At 41.9% G+C, this 27,296-nt stretch overlaps 1 protein-coding gene across 1 annotated transcript; it reads right to left on the bottom strand.

Annotated features, from left to right (window-relative positions):
• Nucleotides 1–1,728: 1,728 nt before the first annotated feature.
• Nucleotides 1,729–26,077, bottom strand: LOC129819094 (kelch-like protein 8). Its single transcript, XM_055875654.1, has 10 exons — nt 25,982–26,077; nt 18,614–18,842; nt 17,517–18,065; nt 17,072–17,258; nt 16,667–16,810; nt 10,019–10,130; nt 9,720–9,888; nt 7,053–7,212; nt 5,755–5,956; nt 1,729–5,506 (listed from the first exon to the last, which is right to left on the bottom strand). The coding sequence occupies exons 2-10, from the start codon at nt 18,818–18,820 to the stop codon at nt 5,383–5,385; spliced, it is 1,854 nt and encodes a 617-aa protein (XP_055731629.1). The 5' UTR covers nt 18,821–18,842; nt 25,982–26,077; the 3' UTR covers nt 1,729–5,382.
• Between the last annotated feature and the right edge of the window lie 1,219 nt (nt 26,078–27,296).

The following is a 27,296-nucleotide window of genomic DNA, read 5'->3' as shown; positions in this document are numbered from 1 at the left end:
CTTTTCAATTGTTATGACTTGACTGTTAAGAACTCAATGTTATGCCGTTATGTTTGCACTTTCTATTGAAAAGGATGATGTTACAGAGTCTAGTTGATAGGTAATCGACTAGTTGGACTGTTCCCCAGACTCCAGGCGTAGGGATTTGTACAATGCTTAACAAGGCTATTGAACTTAACATTGGTGTCTGTCTTTATTCCTTAATCCAACTTATTTTACAGAAACAGTTCGGTCTTGCTGCCCCACCTCGTTCACTGCAGCGGCGACACACTACCAAGCTACCTGTTTGGCTTTGTTTGTCAATCCACTATTTTGTCCACCGAATAATATGTGTTGCCTGTCTTCAATGTCCTCTACCATCGCTGCGATCCAAAAAGTTTGCTTTTCTCATGTGGTCCATGGCTATTCCTGACTAAATCCTAATTTGTGTTAGCATTCTATAAGGGGAAACGCTGATTGTAAGGCACGTTCAGGTGCCGTCAATTTTACGTTAATTTGAGATTGATATATCACAGGTACGTAAGTTAGAAATGGGCTTCTTAGAACCTGCGTAAGCAACGTTTTTTTATGCTCAGTATCTTTTATGAATCAAACGTAAGTACACCGTCAGAAATGAGCTTACAACTAAGTTTATGTATAAATCTAAGATTTTTTTTATAAATGAGGTGCCTGGATTCTAGTGCCTTTGAAAGATTGGGACCCATCCTTTGAAAAGAGCACACAATTCCACCCACAGAACAGTAGCAGATCAACCACCAAAAGCATTTCCAACGCCCTCACCTCGATTGTATTATATACAGTTATAAGAAAAAATATTTTTATCTTAATTTAGTTCCACAATAAAAAAAATAGTATGCGTGATAATGTAGGCAATTCATGCTAAGGATTGTTACAAGCAATTATTTTGGCAAACAATTATTGTGATTCATCCTATCTTGTCCTTAACATCATAACTCCATAGCAACAGATGTGGAATACACAGACACACACACACTCCCCACCCTTCCCCCATAAACAACCACAAGCTCAGATGTTACAGTTGTTCCATTCCTGAGCCTCAACTCAAGAAAGGACTTGATGTGCGAATGCAGTTTGAGTAGCAGTTTGAGAGTCATGCAAGATTTTGCAATAATGTGGATATTTTATTAACCTAAGTCAAGTCCTAGCTGATGGAGCTCTGATATAAACCACACACACACTGGTCTCCCGTTGTGACCATTTTCCCAAGCATTTCTGTGCAGTCCTTTGATTATTTTGTGCCATCAGCGCCACAATAATTTGCCCCCTCTCTGATTGTATGACCCCCGCCCCATGGGTTACTGCAGCTAGTGTTGCCAGTACTGCCACTACCTGGGTGTGGGCACCCCATCGGAATTCCCACCGCTAGGTGCAAGGTCGTCAATGTTCTCAATAGCAGCTCTGAGAAATTCCTTGTATATTATGCTCACCAATTCAGGGGCTTTGGATTTGTTAGACCAACCCTGCAAGGCAGGCTCAGAATCTTAACGGGGCGGTGCTGCTTTAGTGGGTCTCTTACCGCATTTATCTTTCTGTCTTGTCTGTGTTTAGCCTACTTGCAGTAAACCTATAAAACAGATAGTCTTCTCAGTGTATGGGTCACTTATAATGCATTTTTAAAAACATACATTCGTCCTTCCTAACTCAGTTGCTGGATAGGAAGGAAACCACTCAGGTATTTCACCATGAGGCCAATGGAGACTAAAACAGTCAGAGTTGAATGGCTTTAATCGCTTAATAGTAAAACACTGCAAAAAACATGCCATTTTTAAAAACTTTGTCCTGAATACAAAGCGTTATGTTAGGTGCAAATCCAACACAACACATCACTGATGTAATGGGTATGCTTGAGCTAAGCACAGGAAAATTCTAGAGAAAAACCTTGTTCAGTCTGCTTTCCAACAACACTGGGAGACAAATTCATCATTGACTTTGATATATTTCATTTTCAATAAATGTGCAATATATTTTTTTAAATCTATACATTGACAGCTTTATTATAGTAATACCAACTAAATGAACAGTAAATTAAGATTCAAGCTGTAAAAAAGGGGAGGAAATGACGAGACAGCATACAACTGAACCAATAAACAAATGTTCAAAAAAAGCACAATCTTTCATATTCTATGTTATGGTTGGCAAGTCAGTATACACCCCTGGTGTAATGTATGATAAGAGGCAGCATTTACAGTTGAATTGTAGAATACAGCAAACCAAAGGTGCAACAATTCAAAATTGGGGGTACAAGAGCAAATATAACAAACATTAGGAACACCTCCCTAATATTGTGTGCAGCCCCCCCCCTTTTGCCTCATAACAGCCTCAATTCATGGGGGCATAGACTTTACAAAGTGTCGAAAGCGTTCCACAGGGATGATGACCCATGTTGACTAATGCTTCCCACAGTTGTGTCAAGTTCGCTGGATATCCTTTGGGTGATGGACCAATATTGATACACAGATGAAAAACTTAGCAGCGTTGCTGTTCTTGACACAAACCGTTGCGCCTGTCCCCATACTACCATACCCCATTCAAAGGCACAAATCTTTTGTCTTGCCCATTCACCCTCTGAATGGCACACACACACAATCCATGTCTCAAGGCATGAAAATCCTTAATCTCTACACCGATTGAAGTGGATTTAACAAGTGACATCAATAAGGGTTCATAGCTTTCACCTAGATAAACCTGGCCAGTCTACCATGGAAAGATCAGTTGTTCTTAATGTTATATATACACATCATCTCTTCAAACATTTTTGTTTTAAAAATCTAAATCTTCAGTTAATGTTTTGACCAACAGCAGTTTTACAATAAAATCCAGAACTACCTGAAATGCTTTAACATGACCAGGAGGATATACAAGAAAATAAGGGTGAGGAACAAGCTTCAAACTCAAAGCCTCAAAAAAAGAGCAGACACTGTCAAAACATTTTCAAATTGCATCAAAATTGCCATAGGACACAATACTGTATGTTCAAACCCCTGACTATTGCAGGAAAGTAGTCCACAACAATACATTAAAGATATCTGGTAAAGAATAACACCAAAGATACACAGGTTTCATAATACACAACTCCATATATTAAAATATATATTAACCATTTGGCAGATAGAAGATTAATCTTCACACGTCTGAAAGCACACTTGTTTACTGACAGCTCAGCTATCTTCGAGTAGAATACAGAGAGTAGGGGTAGCACTCTGCTAAGACCCCAGACTGTCTGTACAGAGGGGTAGCTCTAGTCCCTCAGCCATTTCAAAAACCTATTTTATTGTAGCACAAGTTAATCTAACTCTGCAAAAGACTTTCATAGTTTTATACATCCCAATGAGACTCAGTCTGTCAGGAATGATTGTTCAAACGCAAAAAGGCTACAGCTAGCTAATGCTAACACTGAAGAGGTTTTAGCATCACTGAGCCTATGCAGATGGAACTGCTAGAAAGCCCCGAAATAAAAAAACAAACTAAAAATAAAAGCATCGTCTCCTTGGTTTAACTGGAATCAAAAGAATGTCAACTGATTTCTATCCTAAACCCGGTTCTGTTTACTGAGTCTTTAAACAGCTCCACAATCCACTCTCTCTCACCGTTTTATATGAGAGACTGCTGGGAACCTATGAAGAGCTCTCAGTTTATCTACCAGACGGTGATGAATGTGAAATTGATATCTTGACTTTTCCACATTTTGTTACGTTACAGCCTTATTGTAAAATGTATGAAATTAATTGATTACCTTAATCTACACACAATACCCCATAATGACAAAGCGAAAACAGGTTTTTAGAAATTTTATAAAAAACAAAAATACCTTATTTACATAAGTACTCAGATCCTTTGCTATGAGACTCGAAATTGAGCTCAGGTGCATCCTGTTTCCATTGATCAGTCCACCTGTAGTAAATTAAATTGATTGGACATGATTTGAAAGACACACACCGGTCTATATAAGGTCCCACAATTGACAGTGCAAGTCAGAGCAAAAACCAAGCCATGAGGTTCGAAAGAATTGTCCATGTCGCGGAAAGGACTAGGGGAAGGGTACCAAAACCATTCTGCAGCATTGAAGGTCCCCAAGATCAGTGCCCTCCATCATTCTTAAAAATGGAAAAAGCTTGGAACCACCAAGCCTCTTCCTAGAGCTGGCCACCCGGCCAAACTGAGCCATCGTGGGGAGAAGGGCCTTGGTTAGGGAGGTGGTTACTCTGACAGAGCTCCAGAGTTCCTCTGTGGAGATGGTTGTCCTTCTGGAAGGTTCTCCCATCTGTGCAGCACTCCACCAAATCAGGCCTTTACAGTTGAGTGGCCAGACAAAAGCAAGATTTTCGGGTCTGATGAAACCAAGATTGAACTCTTTGGCCTACATGCCAAGCGTCACGTCTGGAGGAAACCTGGCACCATCAGCGGCAGGGACTGGGAGACTAGTCAGGATCGAGGGAAAGATGAACAGAGCAAAGTACAGAGATCCAGAGTGCTCAGGACCTCAGACTGAGGCGAAGGTTCACCTTCCAACAGGACAACGACCCTAAGCACACAGCCAAGACAACGCAGGAGTGGTTACGGGACAAGTCTCTGAATGTCCTTGAGTGACCCAGCCAGAGTCCAGACTTGAACCTGATCAGACCATCTCTGGAGACCTGAAAATAGCTGTGCAGCAACGATCCCCATCCAACCTGATAGAGCTTGAGAGTATCTGCAGAGAAGAATGGGAGAAATGCCCCAAATACAGGTGTGCCAAGAAGACTCAATGCTGTAATCGCTGCCAAAGATGCTTCAATAAAGTACTGAGCAAAGGGTCTGAATACTTATGTAAATGTGATATTTCTGTTTTTTTATTTTTAATACATTTTCAAAAATGGTTTGCTTTGTCATTATGGGGTATGGTGTGTAGCTTGATGAGGGGGGGGAAACTATTTAATCCATTTTAGAATAAGGCTGTAATGTAACAAAATGTGGAAAAAGTCAAGTGGTCCGAATACTTTCCGAATGCACTGTAAGTACTAACTTGTTGCTCTTAAAATACAAGCTGATATTCACAAGGCTTGTTTAATATGATGTCTAAAGCTCAACTCTCAGCCATTTACACTTGATAAAGGTTTTCAACACCTGTAAGTGCCATTTCCTGCAATCGAGAGCAAAAAGTTGCCTTATATGATAAACAAATAAAGTTAAGCCTCTTATTTCTCAAAGTGGCGCAGCTAGTTCACAAGGTGGTGCAGCGCTCCTCTTACATTCTTTGGGCAGAACCCTCCAGTCAGTGCTTAAAGGAACAACCACTAGTGCTCCTGTTCAGTGACAGTGTGGTTGAGTGCTTGGGTTGGGTTGGTCTTCCCGTGCAGTCGGTCGGTGTGATCAGCTCAGGGATCACATGCAGTCCACCACGTTGCTGGAGCCCTGGCCCACGTCCCTGATATGGCTGATGTGAGAGGAGCAGACAGCCACTCCTGCGCCGGCCCGACAGTGAGACACCGATCCCACCAGCTCCCATCTGAGGAGACACACAACACAGATCGATATAAAATGTCAACATCAGACTAGCTGCTCCAAAATGTAGAATTTCCTTTCAACTGTAAAAAAAAAACAGGATACTGTAAAAGGTGTCCAGTGTACAGGTGGTGGTGTAGTAGGCCAGAGATACTCTTTTATAAAATGGGCTCGCTTGATTTAGCTGACCCGATACAACCCATCTGTCTCGCCTGAACAGAACCCCTTCCAATCCCCCCCTCTCCAGCTCACCTGTTCATGCGGGGGTCAAAGGCTTCCACTGTGTTGAGGTAGATGTTCCCGTTGTGACCTCCAACCGCAAACACGCAACCCATAACCGTGGCCACACCCACTCCGCCCCGGGGCGTGGTCAGCTCAGAGACGTAGTCCCAGCGACTCAGACGGGGGTCAAAACGCTCCACAGAACTCAGCGGGGAGTTGTCATCAAAACCACCTGACAGCGCAGACAGACCGAAAGACAGAATCAAATACTCTTGTAAAGCTGGCTCAATTGGTAAGAGTGTGGTGCTAGAAATGCCAAGGTTGTGGGTTGAATTCACACAGGGATCACAAACATACTACAAATCTATGCACTCACTGTAAATTGCTTTGAAAAACAGAGTCTAAGTCACATATCATCCACAGTGTGATATCTTGTTTAAGTTTATGCAGTCAGTGAAGTTGCAGACTTTCAATAAAGAGCTACTCCATCCACTGAGGTCAATGCATAGACTGAGGTTATCAGTAGCTTTTCCTCCTCCAAACACACCAATGCTGACTCATGCAAACTAGGGTCAGCTAAAAGTCCGGCCAGAGCTCTGAAACAGCCTTAGATGACTCTTCAAATTCAGCAACACAATAAAATTACCCCATCCTTATGGATCGCTTTTAATTAGCAACCAACTTGACAAAACAATAACTTTTCTCCCTCCTGATTCATGTTTACAAGCCAACAACTATTGTGTGTAGTGGTGTGTGAGTGGGGGGAGGGCATGTGACCCATAGCAATAAGCAGCCAGTGGAATGATGTGAAGTATGAGAAGGTGGTTTTGTTTCCAATGATGTGGTGAATCGATATGTGGTCATTTGACCTACTTTGAATGAATGCATGGATTCTAAGTCACTCTGGATAAGACCATTTGCTAAACAACAAACATGTCGTCCCCCACAAATTATGCAGCGCCCTCTCGGGCAGATGGGCCAATTAGTGACAATTATTCAACAGGACCAGAGAAATGCTTGTTCAAAGTATGGAATTCCAGTTGATTACTCTAGCGTCCCCCCTTGGGCAACTCAGTGTAATTTTGTAAATGCCAGCTCTCTATGGCATGACGCATTATTCACTCAAGTTTCATAAAAAAATAATTTCTTTTATTATTATTTTTTATTTATTTATATATAAAAAAATTAAATAAAAATAAAATAAATAAATAAAAATCGGGCCAGCTGGTGCCAGATATCACGTGACTAACGTACATACAGAGACAGATCCATAGCCCCCCCCCCCCATCCCAAAATGTAAATGCAGTGGTGCTGAGCTGTGTTCTTACCCACTACATAGAGACACCCGTTGAGCTCGCTGACTCCGTTCCCTGCCCGTCTCTGGCCCATCTCCCTGACCTCCGTCCACTTGTTGAGATGTGGGTCAAACCTCTCCACACTGGATAGAGAGGCCACACCGTCGTTACCCCCCACAGCATACACGTGGCTCTGACAGGACAGGAGAGTGTTAACATATAGGTCTACCTCTGACAGGGGAGGAGAGGATTAACCCATTGAGTTCCACCGCGACACCAGTGTGATTTGGACTTCTAAACCCTTTTAAACATTGTGTGTTTGAGCTAGAGACTTTTGGGTTGTACCATTGGATTCATCTATTTCTTCTGCATCCATTAGTATGTGTGATTAACTGGGGCTGAGTCAGAATGGTTTGAGCTACACATTAAAAACTATGTATGAAAAGATGCACAAACATGCACATGTAGCTAATGATGCTCACAAGCTACACAAGAGTCGTTAATGGGTTCTTCTACATAAAAAAAATCATAGGAAATCCAAGGACATAGAGTCTAAAATACTGTAACAAGATCACATAGTTGCTGTCAAACTCCACAAACTTGTCGCTGACTAGTTGTATATTAATTTCCCACTGAGCAAACAATTTCTGTACCTTCATCTATCAGGGGGGACCTTTTTTGTTTATTGACATTGGTCAATCAAACTCATGAATGCAACCGTTTATGTCACCTTGTTTTGTGTTCTACTTGAGGCCTGGTTGTCCTGAAAAGAAAATGGTAAAACTCTTCATTGTGAGACTAAATACAGTATAAGGGCTGGTGTGATTTGGCATGCAGATAAATGAAAGTCAGATAAATGAAAAGCTGATTTTTGCTGGGGTCTCTGGACTGATAGGGTTAATGGTTATTATGGCCTGTTTTTATGACTTCAAATCACAAAAATCTTGGGGGATAAAATCTCTTAACTCAATGTCAATGACATAAAATGGTTATGAAAGCATCTGAGGATGTCATGTGTGATGAGTGTACGTATAAATGTGATGTAACACCTGGGTCGTGTCAACTAGGCACAAAACAGGGAAGAACTATCTGAATGAAAGACACTTGTTTTCTGCTGCACAATGTTTTGAAAAATGTTGCTATGGTGTGCCCTAATGAACACTGGATCCATAATATACTCAGCAAAAAAAGAAACGTCCTCTCACTGTCAACTGCGTTTATTTTCAGCAAACTTAACATGTGTAAATATTTGTATGAACATAACAAGATTACACAACTGAAACAAAGTTCCACAGACATGTGACTAACAGAAATGGAATAATGTGTCCCTGAACAAAGGTTGGGGGGTCAAAATCAAAATGAGCAGACAGTATCTGGTGTGGCCACCAGCAGCATTAAGTACGGCAGTGCATCTCCTACTCATGGACTGCACCAGATTTGCCAGTTCTTGCTGTGAGATGTTACCATACTCTTCCTGCAAGTTCCCGGATATTTCTGGGGGAAATGGCCCTAGCTCTCACCCTCCGATCCAACAGGTTCCAGACATACACAATGGGATTGAGATGCGGGCTCTTCGCTGGCCATGGCAGAACACTGACATTTCTGTCTTGCAGGAAATCACGCACAGAACGAGCAGTATGGCTGGTGGCATTGTCATGCTGGAGGGTCATGTCAGGATGAGCCTGCCGGAAGGGTACCACATGAGGGAGGAGGATGTCTTCCCTGTAATGCGCAGCGCTGAGATTGCCTGCAATGACAACAAGCTCAGTCCGATGATGCTGTGACACACCGGCCCAGACCATGACGGACCCTCCACCTCCAAATCGATTCCGCTCCAGAGTACAGGCCTCGGTGTAACGCTCATTCTTTCGACGATAAACGCAAATCCAACCATCACTCCTGGTGAGACAAAACCACGAATCACCAGTGAAGAGCACTTTTTGCCAGTCCTGTCAGGTCCAGCAACGGTGGGTTTGTGCCCATAGGCGACGTTGTTGCCGGTGATGTCTGGTGAGGAATTGCCTATACAACAGCCCTACAAGCCCTCAGTCCAGCCTCTTTCAGCCTATTGGGGACAGTCTGAGCACTGATGGAGGGATTGTGCGTTCCTGGTGTAACTCGGGCAGCTGTTGTTGCCATCCTGTACCTGTCCTGCAGGTGTGATGTTCAGATGTACCGATCCTGTGCAGGTATTGTGACACGTGGTCTGCCACTGCGAGGACAATCAGCTGTCCGTCCTGTCTCCCTGTAGTGCTGTCTTAGGCATCTCACAGTACGGACATTGCAATTTATTGCCCTGGTCACATCTGCAGTCCTCATGCCTCCTTGCAGCATGCCTAAGGCATGTTCACGCAGATGAGCAGGGACCCTGGGCATCTTTCTTTTGGTGTTTTTCAGAGTCAGTAGAAAGGCCTCTCTAGTGTCCTAAGTGTTCATAACTGTGACCTTAATTGCTTACCGTCTGTAAGCTGTTAGTGTCATCACGACCGTTCCACAGGTGTATGTTCATTAATTGTTTATGGTTCATTGAACCAGCATGAGAAACAATGTTTAAACCCTTTACAATGAAGATCTGTGAAGTTATTTGGATTTTTATGAATTATCTTTTAAAGTCAGGGTCCTGAAAAAGAGACATTTCTTTTTTTGCTGAGTTTAGTATATGATCAGTCTAGCCAGGTGTTCAGAGTGTCTTGTTCTCACCCCTAAGGCCACAGAGCCCACTCCACCTCTGGGCGTGTTCATGGGAGCCACAGCACTCCAGTGGTCACTCTCGATGTCGTATCTCTCTACATCGTTGAAACAGGAGTTGTCATCTAGACCACCGATGGCGTAGATAGGACCTCCCAGAGCTGCCAAAGCTATGCCTCTCCTTCACACAGCAATGAAAATAGTTCAGTATGAGTGTGAGTATACTTAGGTATCTTTTTGCTGTAAAACTACATTTCTAGAACAAAATCTCTAACTCATATTAGAGACTAAATTTGCCAGACATTACATACCTTTTAGTGTTCATGGAAGCTTTCATCATCCACTTGTTGGTGAGAGGATCAAACATCTCCATGTTGCCCAGGTGTTCACTACCATCATGGCCCCCTACTGCATACACTTTACCTGAGAGATGTAATAAATAATGAATTGTTTTATGATCAAAAGCAACTTAGTCATACTTGCATACATTTTACGTACAGGTGGTCCCGGGAAACAAACTCACTATCCTGTTGTTCCAAGCGTCATGCTCTAACTTAGCTACAGAGGACCAAGATGAAAACAAGGTTAAGGAACACAAGGTTAAGACTACAAGACCCTCATAACCCGACTATCCATCCATCCATCCATCCATATAAAGACTGAACTCAACTGTGCAGGGGAAACAATCCTAACTATGGAAACCTCTATGGTTTAGGATGTAGAATTTATGGTAGGCCTACTGATCACATTTCAGGACAGGTACTGGTCAATGATTATATCTGGAATACAACAAATCCGACTTCCCTGAAAGTGTTTAAGAAAAGCTTATAGTGTGGAATGAAACCAAAGAAGAGCGGTAGATGCTTTTCTCCTGTTTTGTTCATATCCTGAAGCTAGTTTATTTCAAGCTAATAGGCTTTTCAGAGTGGAAGCAAGCTAAACTATCAGTGTCTGTGCTCAGACCATCCCTGGAGATTCTATAATGCACTCTAAACATAATTAAGAAAAGAGACCTACGAGAAAACATACTACTGAACTGAACCAACATGTATCCATCATGTGAAGGCTATTCTCTAGGGATGTGCATCTCGCCATACAAGCACAATTCGATACACATCTAGATACTGTACATGGACTCTGATACAATACAGGAACGATATTTTTAGTTTGAAACCATTCGGTGCGATTTGATTAGCGGAACAAATTGATGCGATTCGGTTTGATGAGATGCAAACACATTCCATATTAATATCTGATACTGATGGAGCTCAGGAACTGAGCGGAATCTGTCTGAGCTGACTTCTCTGAGCTTGTGTGCGCTTGTATACTATCCTCGTGGGTATTGGAAATCCCCAAAAGGATACGAAAACAAGGAAGATTCTCCAGGTCCCCACATCGACAAAGGCTAGGAGGTACAAAGAGGCACTGACAACAAAAACAGGTGGAGTATTAGGAGGGGTTCTGAAAAACCCACACCAAACTTAAGACAGGAAGCAAACCAAAATGGTGAAGCAAAACTAAAACAGGGAAGATCAGACAAAGGAATGCTTGTCTAGAAATCAAATAGGGGGAGACAACTAAAGGTCTCTCAAGACAACTGGAGCACTGGGCAAACTACGCGAAAAAAAAACAAAAAAAACAAATGGTCACATGCGCCAAATACAACAGGTGTAGTAGACCTTACCGTGAAATGCTTACTTAGAGGCCCTTAACCAAGAATGCAGTTCAATAAATATATTTGATAAAATATTTACTAAATAAACTATAGACTAAAAAAATTTAATCAAAAAGTAACAAGAAATGTAAATAATAACGAGGCTATATATATATATATAGGGGGTACAGAGTCAATGTGCGGGGTTCAGGACAGTCACGGTAATTTGAAAAATGACTATGCATTGATAAACAGCGAGTAGCAGCTGTAAAAACAAAGGGGGGGGGGGGGGGGGGGGTCAATATAGATAGTCCGGGTGGAATTTGATTAGTTGTTCAGCAGTTTTAAGGCTTGGGTGTAGAAGCGGTTTACTCAGTAATTTGTTGAATCAACTAGGCAGCAATCACAGGCTCGAGTCGTCTTGGGTATGACGCTACAAGCTTAGCACTCCTGTATTTGTGCAGTTTCTCCCATTCTTCTCTCCAGATCCTCTCAAGCTCTGTCAGGTTGGATGGGGAGCGTCACTGCACAAGCATTTTCAGGTTTCCAGCTCTGGCTGGGCCACTCAAGGACATTGAGACTTGTCCCGAAGCCACTCCTACGTTGTCTTGGCTGTGTGCTTAGGGTCATTGTCTTGTTGAAAGGTGAACGTTCTCCCCAGTCTGTGTACTTTGCGCTGTTCATCTTTCCCTCGATCATGACTAGTCTCAGCCCCTGCCGCTGAAAAACATCCCCACAACATGCTTCACCACCATGCTTCACCGTAGATATGGTGCCAGTTCTCCTCCAGCCGTGATGCATGGTATTCATGAAAAAATAGTTCTATATTGGTTTAATCAGACCAGAGAATCTTGTTTCTCATGGCCTGAGAGTCTTTAGGTGCCTTTTGGCAAACCTCAAGTGGGCTGTCATGTGCCTCTTACTGAGGAGTTGCTTCAGTCTGGCCACTCTACCATAAAAGCCTGATTTGGTGGAGTGCTGCAGAGATAGTTGTACTTCTGGAAGGTTCTCCCATCTCCACAGAGGAACTTTGGAGCTTTGTCAGAGTGACTATGAGGTTCTTGGTCACCTCTCTGACCGAGGCCCTCTCCCTGATTGCTCAGTTTTGCGGGGCGGCCAGCTCTAAGGAAGAGTCTTGGTGGTACCAAACTTCTTCCATTTAAGAATGACAGAGGCCCCTGTGTTCTTGGGGACCTTCAAAGCTGTAGGAATGTTTTGGCGCCCTTCTGCAGATCTGTGCCTCGACCCAATCCTGTCTCTGAGCTCTACGAACAATTTCTTCGAACTCATGAGCTCATTCGAACTCATTTGCTCTGACATGCACTGTCAACTGTGGGACCTTATATAGACAGGTGTGTGCCTTTCCAAATCATGTGCAATCAATTGAATTTACCACAGCTAGACTCCAAACAAGTAGTAGAAATATCAAGGACGATCAATGGAAACAGGATGCACCTGAGCTCAATTTTGAGTCTCATAGCAAAGGGTCTAAATACTTATTTGCATAAGGCATTTGGTTTTTATTTTTAAAACATTTGCAAAAAATATTTCAAATAATTTTTGCTTTGTCATTATGGTGTATTGTGCGTAGATTCAGGGAAAAAATAATGTAATACATTTTAGAATAAAGCTGTAACGTAACAAAATGTGGAAAAAAGCGGTTTGAAAGGCCAGCATCCCAGAGTCACCTCTTCACTGTTGACGTTGAGACTGGTGTTTTGCGGGTACTATTTATAATGGAGCTGCCAGTTGAGGATTTGTGAGGAGCCTGTTTCTTGACACTAAATGAACTTGTCCTCTTGCTCAGTTGTGCACCGGGGCCTCCCACTCCTCATTCTATTCTGGTTAGAGCCAGTTTGCACTGTTCTGTGAAGGGAGAAGTACACAGCATTGTACGAGAATTTCAGATTCTTGGCAATTTCTCGCATGGAATAGTCTTCATTTCTCAGAACAAGAATAGACTGACAAGTTTCAGAAGAAAGTTATTTGTTTCTGGCCATTTTGAGACTAATTGAACCCACAAATGATAATGCTCCAGATACTCAACTAGTCTAAAGAAGGCCAGTTTTATTGCTTCTTTAGTCAGAACAACAGTTTTCAGCTGTGCTAACATAATTGCAAAGGGTTTTCTAATGATCAATTTGCCTTTTAAAATGATACACTTGGATTAGCTAACAACGTGCCATTGGAACACATGAGTGATGGTTGCTGATAACGGGCCTCTGTACGCCTATGTAGATATTACATTAAAAAGTATGCTGTTTCCAGCAACAATAGTCATTTACAACATTAACAATGTCTACATTGACAGTTTACAATCCAGGGTTACTCCTCAACTTGCTCAACTTCCACATTATTTAGTACAAGATTTATGAGGTAGTGAATGATATGTCCCAAATACAATGCTTTTAGTTTTTGAAATATTTACGACTTATTCCTTGCCACCCATTCTGGAACTAAGTGCAGCTCTGTTAAGCTCCCTCCCTCGTCATGTCGTTGTGTAGTAAGTTGCCATATGTTGCGTCAGTCTGCCAGGGACCTTTTCCTAATGTGTATGTTCATTCTGTGTTATCATTTAGTTAATTTGTGTAGTACTGAATAATAAGTAAGGCTGGGGATTTTGCAGATGCAGGAAGTTACGACTGTTCAGAATATGATTAATACGTTGACTTTTTTATGAATGTGATAAGTAAAGACCTTTAGAGTTTAATTCAGGAGATGGTAACTCTAAACAACCGCTCTCGTGGTGCCCCAAATTCCTAATGAGTTAATTATTACATGACTAATTTAAAATAGTTTGCTGATTTGATGAATAACAGTCATTGGATTAATGAAAGTAAAGTCACAACATTGGCTTTACTCAAAGCCAGTGGCATGTCATTGGTAAAGATTGAAAAAAGTAAGGGGCCTAGACAGCTGGCCTGGGGAATTCCTGATTCTCCCTGGATTATGTTGAAGAGGCTTCCATTAAAGAACACCCTCTGTATTCTGTTAGACAAGTAGCTCTTTATCCACAATAAAGCAGGGGGTGTAAAGCCAATACACATACATTTTTCAATCAGCAGACTCTGCTCGATAATGTCAAAAGGCACACTTAAGTCTAACAAAACAGTTCCCACATTCTTTTAAATCATCAATTTCTCTCAGTCAATCATCAGTCACTTGTGTAAGTGCTGTAAATGTTGAATGTCCTTGCCTATAAGCAAGGCTGAAAGTCTGACATGATGTTCAAACACAAGTTCATTCGGACAAAAACCAAGAGATTCCTGAACAACTTCCTACGCTGCTCTGGGTGGTAGGCACTAAAGGGGCAATGGGTTACATCCAACTGTTGTAGCACTTGCTGGAAGACCTTTGACATGAAATTCAAACCTTGGTCCGACTGCGGAAGTCCAAACGTTGAAAATAATTTCACCAGGGCCTTAACGATACTGGGAGTCGTGATTTTCCTCAGTGGAATGGCCTCAGGGAAACAAGTGGCAGCACACATAATGGTTAAGAGAAACTGGTTACCCGTCTTGGCTTTGGGCAAAGGACCAACACAATCCACCAGAACCCTGCTGAAAGGTTTGTCAAAAGCGGGAATAGGCTTCAAAGATGCCACCACATAATGACTAACGAGGTGATGCCAATCGGTGCGCCCTAAGTGATATCGAGCCATATGTGCTAAAGTCCAACGTCAAAACATAAATGAAAAACCAAAGCCTGTAACAATAGTAAAACATATGCTGCGCCTGCATGTATGACGCAATAGGGCAGACTGACCATCTACCACTATAAGATGGGCAAGTTGTTTTCATCCCTCCAATTTTTATCTGAAATCCTCATCACCCACTGATTAACTTGTCATGTAGCAGATAAAACATTTTTGACCTAGTAATATGTCATCACTTATTTTGAGAAATTATCTATGACTAGAGCCATACTGATATGTTTTTTTTTGGTCTGATACAGCAGGGAAATGAAAAAGTGTGTACTCATTAAGAAAGAAAGAAATTCCACAAATGTACTTTTAACAAGGCACACCTGTTATTTGAAATGCATTCCAGGTGACTACCTCATGAAGCTGGTTGAGAGAATGCCAATTGTTTGCAAAGCTGTCATCAAGGCAAAGGGTGGCTACTTTGAAGAATCTCAAATATATTTTGATATGTGTAACACTTTTTTGGTTACTACATGATTCCTATATATGTTATTTCTTAGTTTGTCTTCACTATTATTCTACAATGTAGAAAACAGTAAAAAAAAAAAATTATGAATGAGTAGGTGTCCAAACTTTTGACTGGTAATAAACAATTTTTATAACAGCTTTTGATTTTACAGCTTTTGTCTCAAAAGCAAATGGTTTTGACCGTTTGGAACTTTACAGAGGAGAGCTGCTGTCTTTTCCCGTTATGACCAGTACAGCTCGCAAAAATTATTGCTGTCCTTGTTATGAAATTACACCTTTACCCTGTTCATGTAAAAAAATACTGTTTAAAGGAGAACTACCAAAAACATTTAATACGGAGAATCTGGAAGTCAAAAAGCCCCAATCAGAATTTAGATGTACAATCAGCAAGATGTGAGATGTGTCCACTCCGGTAGCCTACACAGCATTTTGGTAACAATGACTCAGCAAATTACATGGGTTGTCCCTCAAATAATAAAGCCCATGATTTAATATTACAAACACCTGAATGCTAAAGGTGCCACGCAGATGTAGCCTAAGAATATTTGAAAAAGGGATAGGGTAGGCCTACCTCTCATTGGCACAAGCAGCTGCATCTCCCGCACTGTGCAAACAGTTGTTATCTGACTTGTAGATCAATGTCATACGCAGTTACATGCATAAAAGTTCAATAAGCTGAATCAATTCAATAATAAATATTTTTTAAATAAGGCAGAAAAAAGAAAGAATCGGTTGTCATTTGGATCGGTTTTGGCTCACGCATACTGATGCACTTGCATCTTAAACATTTGAACTGGGGACCGATGTGTATCGGTGAGTTGCTAAATCCCTACTGTTCTCCCAACGCCATAGACATCGCATCACTGTATCCGTCTAATTAAGGCGTTAGAGCATGGACAATGCCATTCAGGCCATCTCCAATTTTCTTCTTCACAAGTATAATTCATTGGCTGATCCCTCTTGATGAACCAGTTGGAGTCATTTGATCCTCCCTTAACCCATTGGAAGTCCCACACTGTTGACTCCTTCAAAATGGTGAAAGTCCTCAATGGCGCTGCCCATGCTAAAACGGGCTTTTGGCAACTAGAGTCCTATATCCATCTATTCACCATCTCTCCTTTCACCCTCTCTTACCTCCTACAGAAATTACTCCAACATGGCGTCTCCTGCTGTTCATCTCAGGCCCGAAGAACCAACTGTTCTTGCTGATGGAGTAACACTCGATGCTGCGGAACGGGTCACCAGAACCTCCCCGGCCACCAACACAGAACAATACCCCTGAGGAGAGTTGGGGGGCAAAGGTCAGAGCAGGACCAGTGAGAAAAACAACACTGCAATGCCAGCTCAACATATAAATATACACTCAAGAGGAATCAAAAGACCGAAGGTTTTGTTATTTGTCAGGCTCGTAATAAATACAAGCGACATGAAGAATTGCAGGAATTCCAGCTTTTTCTTGATCATTGTTCTGCATTGTACAAGCTCAACCCTATTATGTAGCTGATTGCTTAATAGTTGGACAGGCTACCAGTCTGTTACCTGCAGTATGTTTCCTAGGCGTGGTGCGGACTGAATACTCAAAGTCAGGCACCACCTTGTTGCTGAGGTGCAGGTGATAGTTCCTGGCCTCATCCAGCAGATCCCGGCAGCTCAGATTTCCTTTGATCATCTCTTCCTTGGCCACCGTGCCTGTCAGGAAGTCTACTGGGAGCAGGGGGAGGCGCACCTACAGGACACACAGATATATACCACAGAGTTAACATACACTCGGACGTAAAACACAGAAGCACCTGCAGGGCAGCCGGGTAATACAGACACAGCACAGATTCAAACACCACACACAGGAGTAGTGGAAATGCAAAAACTCCATAAACAGACAACAAAGTCAATGTACACACAGAAACACATAAGCACCAACAAGCATATCTACATCTGAGAATTCATTAAAATGCAAAGGCTGAGATGTGTGCGACTACTATCTGACCTGAGTCATGATCTGTTCCAGCCAGGCCTCATGGTGCTGGGGGTTGGCCTTCAGCCACTTGACAGCAGCGTTGTAAACCTGTCTCTCAGAGTGGATGTTCAGTTCGCTGGAGGACAGCAGGGTTCTCAGGTGCTGAGGCGACACGCACAGGAAGTCCTCACAGTCCACCACCTCCCGGAAGTGCTCGCAAGCATACCGGTCCGCCATGTCCATCAGGTCGACGCGGTTGTGGCTCTCGGCAAAGGTGCGGACAGCCAGGCAGTTGGAGGGGTGGAAGTGTGCCTTCATATACTCACAGCAGGCCCTGGCGACCAGCTCCACCTGCAGAATACAGGCTGCATAGAGGAGAGGCTGCACGTTGTCCACTGTCAGGGTCAGGCGGGAGGAGTAGGCAAAACGCACCAGGTCGTGGATGGCGCCTCCGTCAAAGTCCTTGATCTCTATCAGGTCCTGTTTGGCCTCTGACATCTCAGACAAGAACATGGCCCTGAAGTAAGGGATGACACAGGCCAGCACCAGCTTGTGGCATGGTATCAGCCTGCTTCCCACCTGAACACGGGGAGAACAGAGAGAAAGACAGGGAGAGGGAGGGAGAAAGGACGGAAACAAGTTAATGTCAGCTCAAAGGTTATTAATTCCCTGAGCTATTCATTCCACAAGCTTCAGGTGGTTATATTGTGCCTTTTATTTTTTTTGAAAGAGACAAGGGCTTTCACCAACTATTCAACGATTCAAACTAATTTGATTCAATAGGCCTAACTGGTCTCCATTAAACTTCACAAAAACAGACATGAAAAGGCTTTGTCGTCACACATGACACGTCGGTTTCATGTTTACTTACTCTTCCTGCCATGATATAGCTAACTGAGTATGAAGAGTATTGTGACAACACTATAAAACCATACATTTACATTTAAATCATTTAGCAGACGCTCTTATCCAGAGCGACTTACAAATTGGAAAGTTCATACATATTCATCCTGGTCCCCCGTGGGAATTGAACCCTGGTCCCCCCATGGGAATTGAACCCACAACCCTGGCATTGCAAGCGCCATGCTCTACCAACTGAGCCACACGGGACCACATACTCTGCCTACCTTCAGTGTAACATCACAGAGCTCCCCCACTTCGTAGAACTGGCGCAAAGAGTTGTGGAAGTCCTTCCATGCATCGTGGGCCTCAAAGACAAAAGATCCATCTGGCTCAGAGTCTCTATCAGGCCTGGTGGTGCTCTGAAGCTTCTCCTTCTCCTGTTTGAGCTTATGCTGCTTGGCATGTTCCGGCACCATATCCCCTGGCGCCATCACCGTCTACAGGGAGCCAAACCTAGGAAAGAGAGGTCAAAACGAATGGGAGATACAATATGAAGAAAATGCTCTCAAACAATAAATCTGTAAATTTACATGTTAAAGGACCCATGAGCACGGTCGTGACTATCATTAATGTGATGAATGCTATTTATCGAATCCTTATCTGTTTAATGGTTATTAGATTAAATTAATAATGTAACAATTTAGTAATTTGGGGCACCACGGGAAAAGTTGTTTACTGAGTTACTATCTCCCGACTTAATCTATAAATTAGTGGTAGGCTTGATTACCAACAACGACGAGATGGCCTACAGGGAGGAGGTGAGGTCCCTCGGAGTGTGGTGTCAGGAAAATAACCTCACACTCAACATCAACAAAACAAAGGAGATGATTGTGGACTTCAGGAAACAGCAAAGGGAGCACCCCCCTATCCACACAGACGGGACAGTAGTGGAGAGGGTAGTAAGTTAAGTTCCTTGGCGTACACATCACGGCCAAACTGAACTGGTCCACCCACACAGACAGCGTGGTGAAGAAGGCGCAGCAGGGCCTCTTCAACCTCAGGAGGCTGAAGAAATTCGTCTTGTCACCAAAAGCACTCAAACTTTTACAGATGCACAATCGAGGGCATCCTATCGGGCTGTATCATCGCCTGGTATGGCAACTGCTCCGCCCACAACCGTAAGGCCCTCCAGAGAGTAGTGAGGTCTGCACAATGCATCTCCGGGGGCAAACTACCTGCCCTCCAGGACACCTACACCAGCCGATGTCACAGGAAGGACATAAAGATCATCAAGGACAACAACCACCCGAGCCAATGCCTGTTCACCCCGCTATCATCCAGAAGGCGAGGTCAGTACAGGTGCATCAAAGCAGGGACCGAAAAACAGCTTCTATCCCAAGGCCATCAGACTGTTCAACAGCCATCACTAACATCGAGTGACTGCTGCCAACATACTGACTCAACTCCAGCCACTTTAACAATGTGAAAATTGATGATTTGTTTTTATCACTAGCCACTTTAAACAATGCCACTTTTATATGTTTACATTAGAGGTCGACCGATTAATCGGAATGGCTGATTTCAAGTTTCCATAACAATCGGAAATCGGTATTTTTGGGCGCCGATTAGACGATTTTTATTATTAAAATATATATATATTTTTATACCTTTAACTAGGCAAGTCAGTTAAGAACACATTCTTATTTTCAATGACGGCCTAGCAACGGTGGGTTAACTGCCTTGTTCAGGGGCAGAACAACAGATTGTCACCTTGTCAGCTCGGGGGATCCAATATTGCAACCTTACAGTTAACTAGTCCAACGCAATAACGACCTGCCTCTCTCTCGTTGCACTCCACAAGGAGACTGCCTGTTACGCGAATGCAGTAAGCCAAGGTAAGTTGCTAGCTAGCATTAAACTTATCTTATAAAAAACAATCAAACTACACATGGATATTACTAGATATTATCTAGCGTGTCCTGCGTTGCATATAATCTGACTGAGTATACAAGCATCTAAGTATCTGACTGAGCGGTGGTAGGCAGAAGCAGGCGCGTAAATATTCATTCAAACAGCACTTTCGTGTATTTTGCCAGCAGCTCTTCATTGTGCGTCAAGCATTGCGCTGTTTATGACTTCAAGCCTATCAACTCCCGAGACGAGGCTGGTGTAACCGAAGTGAAATGGCTAGCTAGTTAGCGCGCGCTAATAGCGTTTCAAATGTCACTCGCTCTGAGACTTGGAGTAGTTGTTCCCCTTGCTCTGCATGGGTAACGCTGCTTCGATGGTGGCTGTTGTCGTTGTGTTGCTGGTTCGAGCTCAGGGAGGAGTGAGGAGAGGGACGGAAGCTATACTGTTACACTTGCAATACTAAAGTGCCAATAAGAACATCCAATAATCAAAGGTTAATGAAATACAAATGTTATAGAGGGAAATAATCCTATAATTCCTATAATAACTACAACCTAAAACTTATTACCTGGGAATATTAAAGACTCATGTTAAAAGGAACCACCAGCTTTCATATGTTCTCATGTTCTGAGCAAGGAACTGAAACGTTAGCTTTCTTACATAGCACTTTTACTTTCTTCTCCAACACTTTGTTTTTGCATTATTTAAACCAAATTGAACATGTTTCAATATTTACTTACTAAATTGATTTTATTGATGTATTATATTAAGTTAAAATAAAGTGTTCATTCAGTATTGTTGTAATCACGATTAATCGGTCGACCTCTAATTGGTAATGTTGCACTTCCTAAGACTTCCACTAGAAGTCAAGTCGTTAGAACCTTGTCTGATGCCTCTACTGTGAAGTGGGGCCGAAGGAGAGAGGAATGAGTAAGGTCTATCATGACCTGAACATGCGCATTCACGTGAGAACGAGATCTGTTCCATCGCACTTCTGAAGACAAAGGAATACTCCGGTTGGAAAATTATTGTAGAATTATGTTAAAAACATCCTAAAGATTGATTCAATACTTCGTTTGTCATGTTTTTACGGACTATAATATTACTTTAACTTTTCGTCTGTACTTTCCGCTGGACCTGGCCGCGCGTCCTGAGTTTGGAAAGTGTACTGAACGCTAGAACAACAAGGAGGAATTTGGACAAATGGACATTATCGAACAAAACAAACATTTATTGCGTTATATTAGCTTAGCACAATAGCCAGAAACACTTGGGCGCCGGCGACTACGACAGATATATGAAATAACATCATAAATTGAGTCTTACTTTTGCTGATCTTTCATCAGAATGTTGAACAAGGTGTCCTTCGTCCAGATGAGTCGTTGTTTGGATTCAGAATGGCAACTTTCTCTCTCCATTTAGCAAGCGCGCTAGCCGGGTTGCACGGATCTCTCCATGTAAACAAACGGAAGAGAACGGAACACGGCAAAACTCCCGAAAAAATTTCAATAATCTGATGAAACTATATTGAAAAAACACTTTACGATGATATGGCGACATGTATCAAATAAAATCAAAGCCGGAAATAATAGTCGCCTATAACGTCAGCAAAACAAAAGGCAACCCCACTGTCCAAATTGCGTTCTTCAGAGTACCGGAAATTGGGTACACGTCATTCCAAGAGGATTTATTCCATCCCAGATCGAGATAATCACCTCATTTCTTCTCTCACAGCCTTCTTGACACCCAGAGGAAGGTGTATGAAGTGTACGTAGACTCTTACGTTCATTGCCCATGTATAGGCATGAAGTTGAACAGAGCATCGATTTCTGACATTCCACTTCCTGGTCAGGAGATGTGATGCAGAATGAGTTCTGTTTCACTCAGAGAAATAATTCAAACGGTTTTAGAAACTAGAGTGCTTTCTATCCAATAGTAATAATAATATGCATATTGTACGAGCAAGAATTGAGTACGAGGCCGTTTGAAATGGACACATTTTATCAGGCTACTCAATACTGCCCCTTGCAGCCATAAGAAGTTAAACTAATAACACAAATTATAATTTTCTCGTCTATTTTGAATACATCATTTAGACATTCACAGTGTAGGTTGGAAAAAGTATGTGAACCCCTAGGCTAATGACTTCTCCAAAAGCCTCAACTAACCTGGTCCAATCAATGAGACGAGATTCGAGATGTTGGTTAGAGCTGCCTTGCCATATTAAAAAAATTCAAACTCACAAAATTTGATTTTGCTATTCACAAGAAGCATTGCCTGATGTGAACCATGCCTCAAACAAAAGATCTCAGAAGACCTAATTTTAAGAATTGTTGAAAAGGGTTACAAAAGTATCTCTAAAGCCTTGATGTTCATCAGTCCACGGTAAGACAAATTGTCTATAAATGGAGAAAGTTCAGCACTGTTGCTACTCTCCCTAGGAGTGGCCTTCCTGCAAAGATGACTGCAAGATCACAGCGCAGAAAGCTCAATGAGGTTAAGAAGAATCCTAGCATGTCAGCTAAAGACTTACATAATCTCTGGAACATGCTAACATTTCTGTTGACTAGTCTACATTACGTAAAACACTAAACATGAATGGTGGTCATGGGAGGACACCACGGAAGAAGCCACTGCTGTCCAAAAAAAAAACATTGCTGCACATCTGAAGTTTGCAAAAGTGCACCTGGATTTTCTACAGCGCTACTGGCAAAAGTTTCCGTGGACAGATGAAACTACAGTTGAGTTGTTTGGAAGGAACACAAAACTATATGTGTGGAGAAAAAAAAGACACAGCACACATCAAAAAGTATGGTGGAGAGAGCATCATGGTTTATTATATGCATATTCTAGCTTTTATGGCTGAGTAGCAGGCAGATAAATTTGGGTACGCCTTTCATCCAAAATTCCCTATGCTGCCCCCTACACTAGAGAAGTTAACTCCACTAAATTATGAAAATTAGAGCAATAAGCATGATGGTATTTAGGTCAACTGGTTTCCTATTAATGAATAAAAAGCATTATTTTGAAATAGTATTTTCTTTCCTCACAGTACTTTTGGCCGGCAACAGTTTTATTTAAATAGTCCGAAAGCCGGCAAGTTGACAGCTAAATTGTCATCTAACTGACATCCTGGCTGACACCCCATTAATTCTGCAGACATCGTTGAATCTTTAATTGGAAAACGTGGTCACAGCGATTTTTACAGAAATTGTTCTTCCAGTAAATGTGTTTTTGTAAAATGTAAATTGTTAAAAGTAGTCCTTGTGAATGGAGTTGTATGGTTTGTTGAACTTTGAAATCAATAGTTTTTGTTTGGCATACATTTTAAAAGTGAACAATCTGAGTCTCAGCACAAATCTGTTACTATCGAATTGCCCTATCAGGACAATTCAGAAAGCTTGTGAGAAGGTAGAGGACTTTAGAACAGCACATTTGGCCTACAGCCAGCCAAATGCTCAAGTTGAGTCTGTTCTGTTCTTTCCCTCACAAGTGCACACTCAATGGAAAAAGAGGTAAGGATAATTCTCACAGGAGGCGCAATGTATGATGACACTGTTGGCAATAGAGAGATGTAGGACAGATGCCATTGGGACCCAGCCCAGTGTGGAGGTCTCTCTCTCCTGCCAAACAGATATGGCACAGCTAAAAAAAAATGGAGCATCACAAACGAGAACACATTTCCACCCACACTTGACAGATTATGTGGCCCCTAGTGAGCTTTCTAGCGCTGAATAGACTCCATGTGACAACACCCCCCTCCTCAGTATTTTACTGAGCGCTAAAAGGGCAGAAGACATATACTGCAGAGACAATGTGGTCAAAGGGCACCCGAGTGGCAGAGTGGTCTAAGGCACTGCATCTCAGCGCTAAATGTGTCACTACAGACACCCTGGTACAAATTCAGGCTGTATCACAACCGGCCATGATTGGAAGTCCCATAGGGCGGTGCACAATTGGCCCAGCGTCATCCGGGTTTGGCCGGTGTAGGCCATCATTGTAAATAAGTATGCATTCTTAACTGACTTGCCTAGTTATATATATAAAAAAATATATATTTACTTCCTTGACAACTCATGAAATCTAGAAACCATCCCATATAAGTCTGTCTAAAAGATATATACTGATAAAACTGTAGGCAATGAGTGTATTGAAAATTACATACAGTATCAGTCAAAAGTTTGGACACCTACTCGTTCAAGGGTTATTTTTTTTTTTTACTATTTTCTACATTTTATAATCAAATTCATGGAACCATGTAGTAACCAAAGAAAGTGTATTTTATATTTGAGAGTAGCCACCCTTTGCCTTGATGACAGCTTTGCACACGCTTGGCATTCTCTCAACCAGCTTCATGAGGTAGTCACCTGGAATGCTTTTCAATTAACAGGTGTGCCCTGTTCAAAGTTAATTTGTGGAATTTCCTTCTTAATGCATTTGAGCCAATCAGGGTGATATACAGAGGACTGATCCAATTGGTAAAAAACCAAGTCCATATTATGTCAAGAACAGGTCAAATAAGCAAAGAGAAACAACAAGCCATCAATACTTTAAGACATGAAGGTCAGCCAATCCGGAAAATGTCAAGAACTTTAAGTTTAAGTGCAGTCGCAAAAACCATCAAGCGCTATGATGAAACTGGCTCTCATGAAGACAACCACTGGAAAGGAAGACCTAGAGTTACCTTTGCTGCAGAGGATAAGTTTATTAGAGTTACCAGCCTCAGATTACAGCCCAAATAAACACTTCAGAGTTCAAGTAACAGACATCTCAACATCAACTGTTCAGAGGAGACTGCGTGAATGAGGCCTTCATGGTCAAATTGCTGCAAAGAAACCACTACTAAAAGGACACCAATAAGAAGAAATTTGCTTGGGCCAAGAAACACAAGCAATGGACATTAGACAGGTGAAAATCTGTCTAATCTGATTTTTGCTTCCAACCGCTGTGTCTTTGTGAGACACGGAGTAGGTGAACGGATGATTTCTGCATGTGTGGTTCCCACCGTGAAGCATGGAGGTGGTGTGATGGTGGTTTGCTGGTGACAATGTCAGTGATTTATTTAGAATTCAAGGCACACTTAACCAGCATGGCTACCACAGCATTCTGCAGGGATACACCATCCCATCTGGTTTGCACTTAGTGGGACCATAATTTGTTTTTCAACAGGACAATGACCCAACACACCTCCAGGCTGTGTAAGGGCTATTTTACCAAGAAAGAGAGTGATGACTAACTATGCTAGTTAGTCTTTGACAACCAACCAAACCATAGCTAGCCAACTATCCACCTGTTCCATATTTATGTGTTCAACCAAATAAACTCACCTAGTTGTGTTTATTGTTACGATAGCTAACATGCTAATGCTAGCTAGGTAAATAGGATGCTAGAGCTAACTAGCTAGCAAACGTTACCTTCATTGGCTAGCTAACTTTACAGGCTGCAAGCGTCTAACGTTAGATTTCAGAAAGTCTGCGTCTCTCTTATTTTGCAGTGCAAGTAAGTCCGTAGTAGTATGGGAAACCTAAAATAATAGTTAGCTATTGCCGTATATCTTTGCTAGCTAATAACAAGGGAATTTGGCTAACGTTAGCTTGCTAGCTGACAATATCCTGAACTTGTTGACATCAAATCACTCATGCAAGATGTGGAGGAAACTAATTAATGTCAACCTTGCTGCGCATTTAATACATGGAAACGTTGAGACAATCTACATGAAGCAAATGTATTTTTTCTGTTACCTCAGCTTGTACAAATCCATGCACACTTCAATCCAATTTCATTTCTTGCAGTGAATAAATAACCAATTCGATTCGTTTTGGCAAAGATGTTGTAAATTGCAATGCTTTATGGGAGAAGTGGTCGACTTCCAGCACAGCGCAGTTGTCATCATATGAAACATGTTGACATTGTAAGATACAGTAAATAATACATGCGTTATCTATTACTTCAAATAAGTACATGTTATAAATTAAACAAATACACTGCATTACATTTATTTTTAGTTTGATATTCGGAGTTTGCGCGTCAATACTTATTCTAGGAAGGTCCTAGACAGGGCCGGTCCTGGACGTTCTGCTACCCTAGGCAAGACAAAAATCTGCAAACCCCTACCCCACACAAAATAGAAGTTTCAGGATATAATGGACAGAGATATAGACATTCTTACCATATTTCTCAATATTAAACCAGAGTGTCTTTTTTGCAAATAATTACATCTTAGACATCCTAATGAATTTAAGCATGGCACTTTCAAAAGTGAACTTTCCACCCAGACAGAGGCTCTACTGACGCAGAAAAATGTAAGCTTCAACTGCTGGCTACTCGTATAACACAACAACAGAAGTGCTTCTCTAAAAGCTGCCTGGGTTTAAACAAACATCTTCTCTTTTCAGAAAGAGAAAAGCTCAATTAATAGGGACAGAATAGCAAAGTCATTTCTTTTAATCTCCTCTAATATTATATGCTGCAGCTCAGCTTCAGAATGTCATAGAGGGGAATCAGTATATCCCCATATGCATCGGAGTCACGTCTTTCACGGGCATTTTAGAACTTGTTTCTAACATAAGGCATCACCGAGTAAAGCATTGTTATAGAACGCTTGATATAAATTGGATACGTTTCATGTATTTATTTCAAAATATACAAACAAAATATATTATTTTTTCCCTTTTTTTAACAACGGGTATGTGATACCTTCACTCAATTCAATCCCTGGTTTTAACCAAACACACCAAGCCCTTCCCAGACACATAGATATTTATTCAGTGCATGACACGGTATGGTAGTATTTGGCTATACCGACATCTATGGATAGCATAATTGTGTCTATCAAACAGGTAGGCTTACCACTTATTTTTTGGAATAGGAAGAAATAGGTTCCAATCATATATGTAATTCTATGATTATGCCCATAAAAAATGTTGGTGCACATGTGCACATATAGGAGGTCCCTTACCAGGCAGAAGGGAATTGTACTTGCATCAGAGTTGCAATGTTGCTATCACTATGCAGCCAACTACCTATAGTAGGAAACCGAGCTTCTTATTAATAATA

The sequence above is a fragment of the Salvelinus fontinalis genome, chromosome 21 (assembly GCF_029448725.1).
Source record: "Salvelinus fontinalis isolate EN_2023a chromosome 21, ASM2944872v1, whole genome shotgun sequence".
Taxonomy (NCBI): domain Eukaryota; kingdom Metazoa; phylum Chordata; class Actinopteri; order Salmoniformes; family Salmonidae; genus Salvelinus; species Salvelinus fontinalis.
The sequence above is the reverse complement of the archived record's forward strand: the minus strand, read 5'-3'. Positions and strand labels throughout refer to the sequence as shown.

What these genes read in the sequence shown, in the direction of transcription:
- LOC129819094 (XM_055875654.1), bottom strand. Translation starts at nt 18,820, where the DNA reads ATGGCGCCAGGGGATATGGTGCCGGAACATGCCAAGCAGCATAAGCTC. An exon ending in GCCTAGGAAACATACTGCAG is followed by an intron (nt 16,811 to 17,071) that starts GTAACAGACTGG and finishes AACTCTCCTCAG; the next exon opens with GGGTATTGTTCTGTGTTGGT. An exon ending in GCTTCCATGAACACTAAAAG is followed by an intron (nt 9,889 to 10,018) that starts GTATGTAATGTC and finishes TGCTGTGTGAAG; the next exon opens with GAGAGGCATAGCTTTGGCAG.